Source organism: Salvelinus fontinalis, chromosome 3 (genome assembly GCF_029448725.1).
Source record: "Salvelinus fontinalis isolate EN_2023a chromosome 3, ASM2944872v1, whole genome shotgun sequence".
NCBI classification, from domain to species: Eukaryota; Metazoa; Chordata; class Actinopteri; order Salmoniformes; family Salmonidae; genus Salvelinus; species Salvelinus fontinalis.
This window is the reverse complement of record NC_074667.1, coordinates 2,740,206-2,755,250: the sequence shown is the minus strand read 5'-3', so window position 1 is coordinate 2,755,250 and position 15,045 is coordinate 2,740,206. Positions and strand designations below refer to the sequence as shown.

The 15,045-nt window shown below is 41.9% G+C and overlaps 1 protein-coding gene across 1 annotated transcript in view; it reads left to right on the top strand.

The window, feature by feature from the left end:
* The window catches only part of LOC129836158 (serine/threonine-protein kinase 10-like), a 32,934-nt gene that overhangs the window by 5,853 nt on the left and 12,036 nt on the right, over positions 1-15,045 (top strand). The window contains exons 3-12 of the mRNA XM_055902000.1: positions 2,912-2,960; positions 3,334-3,483; positions 7,211-7,283; positions 7,595-7,789; positions 8,086-8,167; positions 9,602-9,736; positions 9,988-10,878; positions 11,113-11,243; positions 11,648-11,771; positions 12,351-12,530. Coding sequence (XP_055757975.1) covers positions 2,912-2,960; positions 3,334-3,483; positions 7,211-7,283; positions 7,595-7,789; positions 8,086-8,167; positions 9,602-9,736; positions 9,988-10,878; positions 11,113-11,243; positions 11,648-11,771; positions 12,351-12,530 — 2,010 coding nt within the window. The remainder of the gene's footprint in view (positions 1-2,911; positions 2,961-3,333; positions 3,484-7,210; positions 7,284-7,594; positions 7,790-8,085; positions 8,168-9,601; positions 9,737-9,987; positions 10,879-11,112; positions 11,244-11,647; positions 11,772-12,350; positions 12,531-15,045) is intronic.

The window sequence follows — 15,045 nt, the reverse complement described above, 5'->3', positions numbered from 1 at the left end:
ACCTTTATATAGACAGGTGTGTGCCTTTCCTAATCATGTCCAATGAATTTAATTTACCACTGGTGGACTCCAATCAAGTTGTAGAAACATCTCACGGATGATCAATGGAAGCAGAATGTAACTGAACTCAATTTAGAGTCTCATAGCAAAGGGTTTGAATAGTTATGTAAATATTTTATTTTATTAATTTGCAAAAAATTCTACAAACCTGTTTTCGCTTTATCATTATGGGGTATTGTGTGTAGATTGCTGAGAAATATATATTTAATCCATTTTAGAATAAGGCTGTAACGTAACAAAATGTGGAAAAAGTCAAGGGATCTGAATACTTTCCGAAGGCAACGTAAATGCATATCCCCATGAAACTGATTGAGATCAAATGGTTGGTAATGCAGATGCTTCATGGACTTTTCACTGGTAAAACATAAAGAATGATCATTAATGATTGACAGTGAGAAATGTGAATGGAGGTTGACCACAACATTATTTGGGTAAAGATAAAGAAACATGTGCAGTACGTGATTCAGATCTTCAGCTCTGGGGAAAAGGGACGGGGCCGTTACCTACAGATCCGCAGACTCAGCCATTCTAATTTCCTATCCTAACCACAATGTACTTGACCTTAGACTGTTAGGCCTAATCCCGGGTCAGAGCATATGCCTCTTTTTTCATATGTTGCATATCTTTGTCTCCCAAACCACAATTTACCTGACCTTTTTAACCTTTGGTTAGGATCTTAGCCACACAGCTGCTATCTCAGAGTTGTGTCCTGAGAATGAATGGCTCCTCAGAGGGCTGGGAGAGGAAGTCTTGGTGACAGCCCTGTAGTTCCTCTCTACCCGCCTGCCACTGTAAAGACCCACTGTTTGGCCTATTGTACACTATTGTACATGCAGCTGGACTAAAACAACAGCCCGCCTACCAGTGAAACAACACTACAAGGGCCTGTATGAATGACAAGACTGTTTCAAAGCTTGAGCTCGGCAGAGCATACTGTCTTATTTTACAAGAGTTTTGTTGGGTAGAATGAAAGGTTTTTGTTGAATGTTATGTTTGATATGGTTGTAATAAGGCTAAACTAAGAATTGGTTCATCTTTTGTAAAATCTCACAGCACAGTTGAAAAATATATGGCAAATAGAAATCAAATGGATGGTGTTCAGAGATAGATGGGAGGGGTTGAGTGGAGATGAAGGATGGGACTATTAACAAACAAAGAGATAATATTTTAAAATATACTGTGTCCGTGAAATGTATATAGTATGTATAATCTGGAAGTAGAAACCTAAGAGTTGTTGTCCATTAGTTTACTCCAATTGGGGGAGGGATGGTAGGATTAGGGGAACATAGTAAAGGATTGTTGTTGTATATAGGGGATTGGAAATGATGCAGACAATTACATTGATGGACGCCACAATTTATCTGCAATATTAAAGCTGGTCTACCTCCTAAAAAAATTTTTTTTATTGGGGTTGGGGGTTCTTCTTAAAGGTCACATGGGTCATTGTTGCAATAATTATGTTTGACTCTAAACCTCAATAGGTGAGCAGGTCAACTTCCCTCTAAATACTAGCCAAAAGGAGAATAGAGAGTACCTATAATTTCTCATTGACTGTGTTACATTGAGGAAGTGTGTTTTGTCTTTTTCTTCTTGGCACCTCTCACCAAATATGTCTTCCATTGTTTCACTGTCAGTAGCATTTCTCTATTCTACTCAGCCCTAACTAACTACATTTTTACTGTGTTGAGCACAGTAGGGCCGTGGATAAATTGAGCTTGTTTTCTTTTTGTTAGCCTAATTGTTTCTCTGTTGTGTACGTAGTGTTCGCAGCATGCTAGGCTAGGTTAGGCTATAGCCCTGATACAGTCCAAAGTCTATTGACGTATAGGACTATGCTAGTCGAACGATACTACCTCCCTACACTGAATGGCTAGGTGTCTCTCTCCTCCAAATACCTAGCCTCATCGCTGCTACAGCTAAAGATAGCCCCCTCCCACCTGAGGCGTGCATGGAAACTCCTAATCCTATTTGGGGAAAGGGCTAAGTTCTGGCTAGCTACGCTAGGCTAGGCTGCATGTGTATACTCTGAGGAAGCCTTCAGAACAAAGCAACAGAATGGCCCCTCTGGCCAATCCTCTTACCTCAGCGGCACAAGGCAGCCGTATTGAGAGCTCCTTGAAACCATTTAAGGCTCGGCAGGTTTCACTCACTGAACCTGGGCAGGAGGAGATTCACTGTACAACCCACTTTCAAATTGTTTTACACAGCAGGGCCTCTATACACAAAACGTCTGCGTAGGAGTTCTGATCTAAGATCAGGTCCTCTCTAATGTCCATATAATCAAATTCATTCATTGCTTTAAAAGGGAAAACTGATCCTAGATTAGAACTCCTACTCTGAGACACTCTAAGAATATGGGCCACAGACCGGGGAGTTTGGTCTTTAAAAAAAGGAGACTTTTAAAAGTGTTGTTTGTATATGAAGCAGGTGACAAGGGGGGCGGAGGGGGGGGGGCTTTTAAGTATGGAGGGGAGAAGGTTGCTGGTCCATAGTGTAACAACTTAGGCCTACGTGATGGATAGGTAGAGTGTGTTGCATCTTGATACCATTGAACTTGAGACCCTTTAAGACCCTTTGCATTGAATTGTAAGGCTACTGGGTCCAGACAGGACTCCATTGACAAAGACCACATGACACAGTGACTTCTTGGCCTATAGTACAATGGAAAAGGGTCTTTGTATAGCTGTAAACACTCAAAGTACTAGTGTTTGTTGTAAAATGTATGGTATGTTTACCTGTTACTATGGTATTTAAGCTGTTATGGTATTTTTACCTCATTAGATGAATGCTGTTAGTTTTCTTTAATCCACTGTACTGGATCTACTGTAACCATTCTTCTGTTATTTTGTAGATCCTGATAGAGTTCTGTGCAGGTGGAGCGGTGGATGCCGTCATGCTGGGTGAGTCAGTCTTCCTACATCCTACTTCTAAAGAATATGATAAGCAGATGAGTGATAAATCATTGATAACAATGGTAATGTATTTAACATTATGTGACTGAAATATACAAAATATAAAACAGTATAGTAACAGTTAACTGATGTTGAACTACCAGTGATTAGCACCAACACGATGTAGACCACCCTCATACTACATTGATAAGGTATCAATATTAACATTCTTCATTGATACAGCCGTAAGCCAGCTCAGTCCTGTTACTGAGGGTGTGTGTGTGACTGCGACTGCATGACTGCGTGAGTGAAGCCCAGTGTGAGTGAAACCCAGTGTGTGAGGAGGAATGCTAAGTATGTGTTTGTGGCCCCGGTCCCTCAGAGCTAGAGAGGCCCCTGACAGAGCCCCAGATCCGGGTGGTGTGTAAGCAGACCCTCCAGGCCCTCCTCTACCTCCACGACAACAAGGTGATCCACAGAGACCTGAAGGCTGGGAACATCCTGCTATCCCTGAACGGAGACGTCAAACTGGGTAAGAGACCGGGGAAGAGGGGCTGGGAGTTACCTAACCCTGTGTTTCACAAACCTCTCCCTGGGGACCCGCAGCCGTTCCATGTATTAGAACTATTCCACAGCTAGCACACCTGACGCAACTTGTCAACAATCAAACCCCTGGATAGGTGTTTCAGGTGATGTAGTTCAGGGCTACAACAACATTGTGAAACGTCCAGGGGTCCCCTAGGAGAGGTTTGAAAACCACTGTCCTAACCAACTATCTGTGCTTAACATGTACATTTAGTCCTTTAGTAGAAGACATAGTCATAGTCATAGTAAAAATGCACACCACTAAGGTGGAATGAACCACCGTACACTCTTAGGAAAAAGGCTATCCGGCTGTCGCTCCACCATTTCCTGGTTGCTAAAATTATAATAGTTAGCCTAATTTCAGTTTGTGACAAAACAAGCCGTGTGTAGAGAATCATTGTACCATCTAAACCGCTGTGAAATACATTTTCAATAATCCAAAATATTGTACAGTGCCTTGAAAAAGTATTTGCCCCTGTTTTTGCATATTTTTTTTTATGCTGCATGTTATCAGATCTTCAACCAAAACCTAATATTAGATAAAGGGAACCTGAGTTTACAAATAACCAATCAAATGGATACTTATTTCTTGAATTAACAAAGTTATGCAACAAACAATTCCCCTGTGTGAAAAAGGAATTTCCCCCTTACACTCAATAACTGGTTGTACCACCTTTAGCTGCAATGACTGCAACCATATTGTCAGCGTTTGAAGCTGGTGTACAAAACCAAAAGTAAAAGACACAAAAACTAAGCATAAGAATGGGAATCATAGAAATAGCACACACAGAACAGATCTACCGCTTCTTAGACTTGCTGTCAATGAGAACAATTTATAACTCACATTTCTATGTGACATTTCTATGTTCACCAAATAGTTACATATTGCAGATTTTAATAGGGTCAGGGGGAGTTTTTGGATACACCGTAGAAGTGCATTCTTGGATGTTAGAGAGTGCACCTATTGGTGCATTTAGTCAAAATAAATGCATGATATCACCGCTATAAAACACCAAATATGTTTAGCGCAGATGTGGAAGAAAATAAAGAGGAATAAGGGGCTATTTGTTTGTTAGGTTTATCATAACATTTATAACACAATATGCAGACAGAAATATTCCATCACGTAATATTGTAGCCGTCATCTACGAATCACTTATGTCACTCAGTTATGGCAATGCTAACTGCCTACAAATCGATTGCGTGTTAGGAAAACCTGCATGTCATCATTGTTCTGTCATGTTGGTACACAGTGAGGGGTGCTCCACACAGTGGAGACTCATCATGCAGTAGGTTGTGTATTAGGATGAGTCATAACTTTGTGCCTGTAACAGGCTTGATGTGATAATGCAGAACAAAGTAGGGTTTGTATCAGTACAGTGACAACAAAGGTGGCTGTGAAAGTGCCTGTTTGCATGTCAGTGACAGGCAGTGAGAGACTTTGTGTGAAAGATTAATCACAAACACACACAAAAACACGTACATACACACACACACACACACACACTCTGTTATAAACAACACATGATGTCATTGTCCAGATGCACTCGTTACGTAAAAATAAGTTTTGTTGTTGCATGTTGTGTGTCGCTAACATGATTACTGATATGCTTTTGAATAAGCCTGGATTTGGCTGAAGACCTAAATGTATTTCAGAAACAATTGTTTAACTTGTATAGATTGGCTTACGCCAGGGGTCTTCAACATTTTCTTGCCCAGGGACCCCCTCCCAGGAAAGCCAGTAACCCTGGGGCCACTATCATACGTTAGCAGAAAACAAAATGTCACATGTCTTGTCTTATCAGGTGAATAATACTGGCAAGAATAAGTAGTTAACATGTTTCAATTAATAGATTTGGTAGATTTTCATTATTTTGACCTCCCACATCATAATCAAAGATGCTGGTAACTAACCCAAGATACACCACCAGTGTTGTTCCCAATGGGAGAAAAATAAGCTTAATGGGCAGAACAAGCCAGGTTTGGGCAGAGCCAAGCACCAGCTAGCGCAATCCTATTGGCACGTTCTAGCATGTATTTGCATATTTCTGTTAGGGAACGCCTAGTCTGTGAACTGAGGGTGTGCAATAACTCCATTCGCTCTTGCACTCCTAATCAATGCCATTTTTTCTAATTGTTTCTAAAGGGTCAAGTCTACAAAACTTAGGGCACTCTGTTCATAACAGATATTGTCGTTTTTTGGAAGAGAACTGTATTGTTTAATCAATGAGTACATTTGTTGAATGTCGGCAAGTTTCATCTAGCTTCAGCTTCTCCCGCTTCCCGCCACTGGACTTCCTCTCATCGTTATATTTGGTAGTTTTAAGCGGATGCTTCAGATGTATACATCCGGTGAGACATCTGGCTCCTTCTAGCTGTGTTATAATTGGAAGAGGAACTCTCACATAATTGTTTGGTTTATTATTTTTTAAATGTAACCTTTATTTAACTAGGCAAGTCAGTACAGAACAAATTCTTATTTACAATGACTGTCAAACCCGGACGAAGCTGGGCCAATTGTACGCCGACGTATGGGACTCCCAATCATGGCCGGGTGTGATAAAGCCTGGATTCAAACCAGGGACTGTAGTGACGCCTCTTGCACTGAGATGCAGTGCCTTAGACCGCTGCGCCACTCAGGAGGCCACATTTTTATTCATTTGACCATATTAAAAAAACAATCACACCTGAAAAAGACACATGCACATGAGTGAAATCACAGGGGATAACACATAAAGTCTGGGACTTATTTCCATTGTGGTCCTGAACATAGCCTATTAGCTAGAATGGTGACACCAATCACATTTTTACACAAAGGTTAGCCATGTGTAGGCAAACATGTATGTCCAAGTCAAGAAAGCTTACCAGCAGTCAGCGGCACTTGCCACACTAGTAGCCTATTCGCGGATGCATTTTCAAAGCCTATGTCAGATACAGTGAGTGTAATTTGCTCGATGTTAGGAGTTGAGAAATAAAGTTGACATCATTAGAAATAAGATAATATCCTATTTTCTACTGTAGGTACTCTACTGTTCAAAAGTTCGGGGTCACTTAGAAATGTCCTTGTTCTTGAAAGAATACTCAACTAGTCTAAAGAAGGCCCGTTGTAATGCTTCTTTAATCAGGACAACAGGTTTCAGCTGTGCTAACATAATTGCAAAGGGGTTTTCTAATGATAAATTAGCCTTTTAAAATGATAAACTTGGAATAGCTAACACAACGTGCCATTGGAACACAGGAGTGATGGTTGCTGATAATGGGCCTCTGTACACCTATGTAGATATTCCATCAAAAATCAGCCGTTTCCAACTACAATAGTTATTTACAACATGAACAATGTCTACACTGTATTTCTGATCAATTTTGTTATTTTAATGCTTTTCTTTCAAAAACAAGGACATTTTCTAAGTGACCCCAAACTTTTTAACGGTAGTGTATGTCATTTAAAAAATATTCTGTTGATGCTAGCGATAAACACAAGTAAAAAAATAAATAAATGATGAAAATCACTTCAATATATATACTGTGTATATTTTTGCGGACCCCCTGCAGTACCTCTAGGGGGCCGCGGACCCCAGGATGAATACCCCTGGTTTAGGTTAATTCTTATGAACAACAACAACATGTTGTACCCTAGTTGCTAATAGAAGCACTGTTTCCCATCTGTGTTTCAGCTGACTTTGGTGTGTCGGCCAAAAATACCAAAACACTACAGAGGAGAGACTCTTTCATCGGGACGCCATACTGGTGAGTCAAGCATGAAAACATGTCATGTTGTCGTAATTCATCAAATGACTCTTTCTCCCCATTCTTCTGAATTGGCCACTCATCTTGATATACTTTTTAATGTATTCCCCCAAACAAATATTTACTTGCATTTCAATTTATTGAAACCTTACAAAATCCCAATATTACTGTCCAAAAAATGCTACAATTCCACATTTCCACACAATTCGTTTCATAGTCATTTGCGTTTCACCTAATATATTTTGTCCCTTTTTCATTGGTCATTCATATTTCACTGAAACATTTCCTTTCCTCTGATTGGTTCTTCCCAGGATGGCCCCGGAGGTGGTGATGTGTGAGACGTTTAAGGACCGCCCGTACGACTACAAGGCTGACATCTGGTCCCTGGGGGTGACTCTGATCGAGATGGCCCAGATTGAGCCTCCCAACCACGAGATGAACCCTATGAGAGTCCTGCTGAAAATAGCCAAGGCCGATCCTCCTACCCTGATGCAGCCGTCGCGCTGGTAAGTCTGGCGTGTCAGTCAGGGATGTGGCAGCCTGGCAGACAAGTTATTTCTGTCTAGGTTTGGCCTCAGGAACCTTCAATTAAATGGGAAGGAAGAAATGCCCCTTTGATACGCTGTCACTCTGCACCATGTTTCTCTTCTTGCACTTTCTTGCCTAGAGAGATTATATCACTAATTCACTCCTCTCTCCACCTGCCATATCTGTTGAGATGGTTCTATACATGACACTGTTTAATTGTAGCCCATTTTCAATGTTGTAGTTATTATAAGTGATCCCCATTCACTCTCTTCAGGTCTCCAGAGTTCAGTGATTTCCTAAGAAAGTGCCTCGATAAGAATGTGGACAACAGATGGAATGTGGCACAACTTCTACAGGTAATGGTGACACACCTGTTGCCCCCTTTTGTCCTCACTTTCCCCTTTGTTCCCTCACCCCACCTCCTCTCCTCCTCAGCCCACCTCCTCTCCTCCTCACCCCACCTCCTCCTGTTTTTTCCCTCACCCCCCCGCCCCCTAGCACAGCACTCCGCCCCACGGCCAGCTGTCAAATTAAATACATGGCCATATTGGCCCTGATCATGATCCGGTAGCTGCTCAGCCGGTGCATCTAAGGTACATCTGTGTCAGCCAGGTACCTGGTGTGCTAGCTAGCGCGCTAACGACACTTACTTATCCCCTCTGCGCCTCCGTCAGCACAACAGGCTTTTCTTTCCGAAAGGGTTTAAAGAGCGACCGCCAAGCTAGACAGAATGACTTCCAGACGGACGGTAAGACTATAAGGCGTACGGAGGACATAAACACACATGAGCTCAGTGTGGGACAGTACAACAGGAGTATCGTTATAAAATACTGAATAGTAGTATACCACCAACGAACTTGTTGATAGCGAAGAAGCTGCATATTCTTAGGCCGGCGATTATGTTCAGCAGGTGTCCTGGCAAAAGAAGGATAAGGTAAGACTTTGGTTTTGGTGTTTGGAAAAGGGATGCATTATGACTGCAGTACCTTAAAGTAGGGAACAGTGTGCTTTGTGTATTAATCAGATTGTTTTGAGTTGTTATGAAGATTGTACTTCACATTTTTGACTAAATATACACTGAGTGGACAAAACATTAGGAACACATTCATACTGTTGAGTTGCACCCCATTTTGCCCTCAGAACATGCTCAACTCGTCGAGGCATGGACTACAAGGTTTAGAAAGTGTTCCAGAGGGATGCTGGCCCATGTTGACTCCAATGCTTCCCACAGTTGTCAAGTTGGCTGGATGTCCTTTGAGTGGTGGACCATTCTTGATACACACAGGAAACTGTTGAGTGTGAAAAACCCAGCAGCGTTGCAGTTCTTGACACACTCAAACTGGTGCGCCTGGCCCCTTACTATCATAACCCATTCAAAGGCACTTAAATATTTTGTCTTGCCCTTTTCACCCTCTGAATGGCAGACAGACACAATCCATGTCTGAATTGTCTCAAGGCTTCAAAATCCTTCTTTAACCTGTCTCCTCCCCTTCATCGACACTGATTGAAGTGGATTTAACTGGTGACATCAATAAGGGATCATAGCTTTCACCTGGATTCACCTGGTCAGTCTGTGTCATGTTTTGTACACTGTGTTATTCTTTAAATGGTGTATCTTGATTTGTGTGATGTGTCTCAATTGCACCTCTTTAACTGCGATATTGAAATCGCACAAATATTTATGTTGTCTTTTCAGATGCGGCGTAAGTAGTACACTTCAAGAGGACATAGTAGTCTTCATATCTAAAAGTGTCCTCAATATTATGCATCTTTTTTTTTTATCATTGCAGCATCCATTTTTGAGTACTGTGACAGACAGCAGACCGCTGAGGGAGCTGATCGCTGAAGCAAAGGCTGAGGTTTACGAGGAGATTGAGGAACACAAGGAGGAAGAGGAGGAGGAGGAGGATGGAGAGACACATCGGGTATGTTACACCACAGACAGCTCAGTTAGAAAAATAACCACACGAAAGAGTGCGAAACGTTATAGAAGGTACAGTGTGTATTCTTCGGTGGTCTTCGTCGTTTATTATAAAGAACAGGCTGCAGTCTGTACGGACTTGACAAAAGGATTTATTTAGAATCATTCCCACAGTTCTATTATTTGAAAGCTAATCCAGACATTATCTATTGATTATTTTAACCTACATTTTGATTTTCATCCCGTTTTCTTCAGGGTCACAAACGTGCACCGTCCGATGCCAGTGTTGCCAGCTCGGACGATGAGAAGCTCCCTCAGTCTCCCTCAGCCTCCATCTTGGAGTCTTTACCGGAGAAGGCTGAACCGGTTATTCTAACACCACAGATTGTTGAAAAGGTCCCTGAACCAAGCGTCGTCAAACCAGAGGAGAACCTGGTTGTGGACACTAGCTTGGTCGAGGAGCCTGCTGTCCCTGCAGAAGTGGAGAAAATGGATGAGACCCTTGGTGTTGCAATAAATGGAGAGACAACAGAAGCCAGTGAGAAACCAGTAGAGGTGAAGGAAGAGGAGGAGAAGGTTCCAGAAATAACAGAGGTTTCCCCAACAGAACCCAGTGAGATCGCTTCTTCAGAACCAGCTGAGAAACCAGCAGAGCCCCAACCAGACGGAACCGTTTCCAATGCTGAAGTCACCATAGCCGACAAGGAGATGGAACAACTGGCAATATCCAATCAAGATGAAAAGGAAGTGGACACAGCTGAGGTCCAGGCGAATGAGATCACCGCAGAAGGGTCAGAGGCCAAGGAAAAGCCAACAGGAGACAAGATGGAAGTTGAGGAGGAACCAGCCAACGAGGAGCTTAGCAGGGAAGCAAAGGTTACCGTGACAAACCCAGAGGAGACTAAGGTGGAAGACAAACTCACACCTGCATCTCCAGCGGTCTGTAAAGAGGAGGAAGGAGAGAAAGAGAGAGTGGAGTATAAGCCAACTGCGGAGACAGGGACTCCAGGGAAGTCTAAGGATGAGAAGGAGAGGGATTCGGACTCTGGGAGTAGTTCTGCTGCAGATAACGGCAGCATAGACATGAACCTGTCCATCTCCAGCTTCCTGACCAAAACCAAGGAGCCAGGACCCCTCTCCATACAGGTACGGCATCACAATACACTCTCTTTAGAGGATGTCTTTGATCAAATCCATTGGTAATAGCTAAGTAATCCAGTAATAACCCTCATGAATACACCATTATAAATGCTTCATACATTATTATCGGTGTTATAAATGCTTATGAATTGTAATGTTTATAGTGACCGCTTTATCCCATGAAGTAGTCCAACTACAGTATATTGATGGTATATTTAGTGCCACCATTTTGTTTTTCAGGACACCAAGCGCCAGAAGAAGACACTGAAGAAGACCCGTAGGTTCGTGGTGGATGGAGTCGAGGTTAGCGTGACGACGTCGAAGATCATCACCGACAATGACACCAAGAACGAGGAGATGAGGTTCCTCAGGTAAAGATTCATTTACATTAATTAGCATTTTGAGCATTATGCATTGAAATATATGCCAATACTATGCAAAGATATAATCCATCTCACCTGCAGTATAAGCTCCTGCAGTATTAGAGCCTAAGCTCAAGCTTAACTGAACTGCATGAACTAGTGAATGTAGCTATTTTAGTATATTGAGTGTACAAAACATTAACACCTTCCTAATATTGAGTTGCACCCCCTTTTGTCCTCAGTTCATTTGCATATCAAAGTGCTACTGAGTCGCATGCATAGAGATATCTTGTTCTATAACGTTTTCATTGGTCTCTTGAGAGAGACCCTTCCTCCATTGCTTTGGGTTGTTTAATCTCCTTTTGGAGAAAAAGATGTTCCTCTCTCATGGTTTTTTCCCCCTCCTCTCCCAGGCGTCAGGAGCTGAGGGAGCTGCGTTTCCTGCAAAAAGAGGAACAGAGGGCCCAGCAGCAGCTCAGCAATAAACTGCAGCAGCAGAAAGAGCAGATATGCCGCCGCTTCGAACAGGAGACGACCGTGAGTCACTATCTATTTTGTCAAAGCCTCAATGGGAGGTGCTTTGAGACCTATTGAACGGTACCGTGTAGTACTGTAATTGCATGTAGTGCTGTAGTACTATAATTGCCTATTCGCGACCCTGGCCCCAGTCACACTGTGTCCAACCTAGCACAGTGACAGAAGATTGCCTACTGGTGTGGTCACAACCAATCCTGAAGGAGCATGCTAAACCACACATGACTGTGAAACAGTAAACTGAATTAGCCCAGTAAGACCAGTTGGTCCCTGCCCAGTATTACAGAGGTATGTCCCGTCCACACCACAGCTTCCATGTGCCTTTTGCTCCTGTTACGTCATGACTTATTTCTGGACTAGGTAAATCCTCCTGTATGTCAGTCAACCTGCCACTCACAGTTTAGACAGAGACTGAATCCACTAGCCAGCTAGTAAATCCAAGGCAAACGGGATGCCATTGAAATGCCATTGCTTTCTGTAATATGCCAATCTTTTATTGATGACCAGTGTTTGAAAACTAGTTATATTTCTAGCGAAAGTGACGAACTGACACCGAATCAAAATGACATCCTCCTTCTACAGAGTAAGAAGCGCCACTACGACCAGGAAGTGGAGAACCTGGAGAGACAGCAGAAGCAGACCATCGAGAGGCTGGAGCAGGAGCACACCAACCGGCTGAGGGACGAGGCCAAGCGCATCAAGGCCGAGCAGGACAAGGAGCTGTCCAAGTTCCAGAACATGCTCAAGAACCGCAAGAAAGAGGTAAGGAAGTAGTTGGCAGTGTGTGTTAGTGTTGCGCGGTATACCCAAACTTCTGTGCTTTTTCTATACTAGAACATGAAAAACGGTTCAGTACTTTCGGTCCTTCTGTCAAATGTGTCTCACGTCGTTTACTGATTGAGAGAGGATCAAGTCTATCAGCACAGCCGGTCCACTTATAGCACGAGAGCACCGTGCCTGCTTCACTTACCCATTGCTAGCCTGTCCTGAGGAACCACTGCTCACACTGGGAGTCTGCATCATGTTAGCTCTCCTCTCATGCTGCACAGAAGTTAACACACTTGAATAATGCAACACATCACGTAGAAGTTGTGCAACTGTTAATTACTGTCCGCAAAACAATGCTCATTACAGGCTAGAACACTTTACAATGTAATAAGGTAACTTTTTAGCTTCCAGCTTTGTAGGCTAACTTTCCTTGCTAGCTTACAGCTGAAGTTATCAATTCCCTACCCTAGGACTTTGTTTGTGATAGTAATGCAAACCATAATGCAAAATATGCTGATTACAAAGCTGATTGTCACCAAAAACCATACAATCATTGCCAAAAAACGTTATTCATTCACTCGGTCTCCCTCGCCTCAGGTCTCTCCTGTCTCTGTCACTGTGTTTGAATGACATCATTAAATGGTGAAGACACAGCGCGCACATTTATAAAAGAACATATTGCTTCCTCTATGCAAATGTTGTTGATCAGTACAATAAAACAAGGCCACAAATGGAAGGGAAATGGATTGTTTTTCATCCGTTACCACATTGAATCAGCCGAAACCAGCATGCACACACTCCCAGCGCCTGATTAATACAGGTGCTTACAGGGGCTGAATCCTCGGAGCCCAAGCACATAAGGGGCCCAAAAGGCAGAGCCATTTTTAAATATATATATATAAAAACGGGGGTGGCTATGATTTCTTAATATGTATTGTGAATAGGCCTAGGCTACATCTTGATTTACCCAGTTTATCAATAGAGATTTACCATTCAAAATAAATGACTACCACTATGTTATGTATTTAGATTAGTAAAAACTAAGTCAAATTGTATGATTGTATAATTGATTCATTAACGCAGTCATGGCGATCTGGATCAAGTGCCATTCTGTACATTTGGCCAATGCGCCTTTTTTAGCCGTGGTATCGTTTTGGTATCGTTTTTGATATTGAGTATAGTGATGGTATCATGATACTATGATACTACTAATCCTGGTATCGTTATCAAAGTCACATTTTTGGTATCATGACAACACTAGTGTGTGTGGTATGTGAATGTTGTAACTGATGCTGTAAAGGTCTGGCTGTGTTATGTGCTTGCGGTGTACAGTACACTTGTGGAAAAGAACCATGTTGATCCGTCTTAGATTAGGCTAAGCAGCGATTGGACTCTCATTGGCTGTCTGTGATTTGCAGGATTGTTTTCACTACAATGTCTTATTTGACATTTTAGTCATTTAGCAGACTCTCTTATCCAGAGCAACTTACCTTAAGATAGCTTGGTGAGAATATCACCGTTGTCACCACATATCAACATTGTCGCAAGTACATTTTTCCTCAGTAAAGAAGCTATCAGCCAAGTCAGTGCTGGTAGGAAAAGACCAGAAGGACTAGTTGTCTTTTCAACACCAACAACACTTATTGATAGACAAAAATATACTAAGCTACTCTTGCAGAGATTAGTTGTTTTCCCAGGCTATCGATGAGCTCTGTTGAACTGGATCACTAAGAGTGGTTTTAATATGCATGATGTACTGTTGAACTGGATCACTAAAAGTGGTTTTAATATGCATGATGTACTGTTGAACTGGATTACTAAAAGGTGTTTTAATATGCATGATGTACTGTTGAACTGGATCACTAAAAGTGGTTTTAATATGCATGATGTACTGTTGAACTGGATCACTAAAAGGTGTTTTAATATGCATGATGTACTGTTGAACTGGATCACTAAAAGGGGTTTTAATATGCATGATGTACTGTTGAACTGGATCACTAGAAGTGGTTTTAATATGCATGATGTACTGTTGAACTGGATCACTAGAAGTGGTTTTAATATGCATGATGTACTGTTGAACTGGATCACTAGAAGGGGTTTTAATATGCATGATGTACTGTTGAACTGGATCACTAGAAGTGGTTTTAATATGCATGATGTACTGTTGAACTGGATCACTAAAAGTGGTTTTAATATGCATGATGTACTGTTGAACTGGATCACTAGAAGTGGTTTTAATATGCATGATGTACTGTTGAACTGGATCACTAGAAGTGGTTTTAATATGCATGATGTACTGTTGAACTGGATCACTAAAAGGTGTTTTAATATGCATGATGTACTGTTGAACCGGATCACTAGAAGTGGTTTTAATATACATGATGTACTGTTGAACTGGATCACTAGAAGTGGTTTTAATATGCATGATGTACTGTTGAACTGGATCACTAAGAGTGGTTTTAATATGCATGTATTGGTGACATCATGCCACAGGAAATTCTAAGAACTA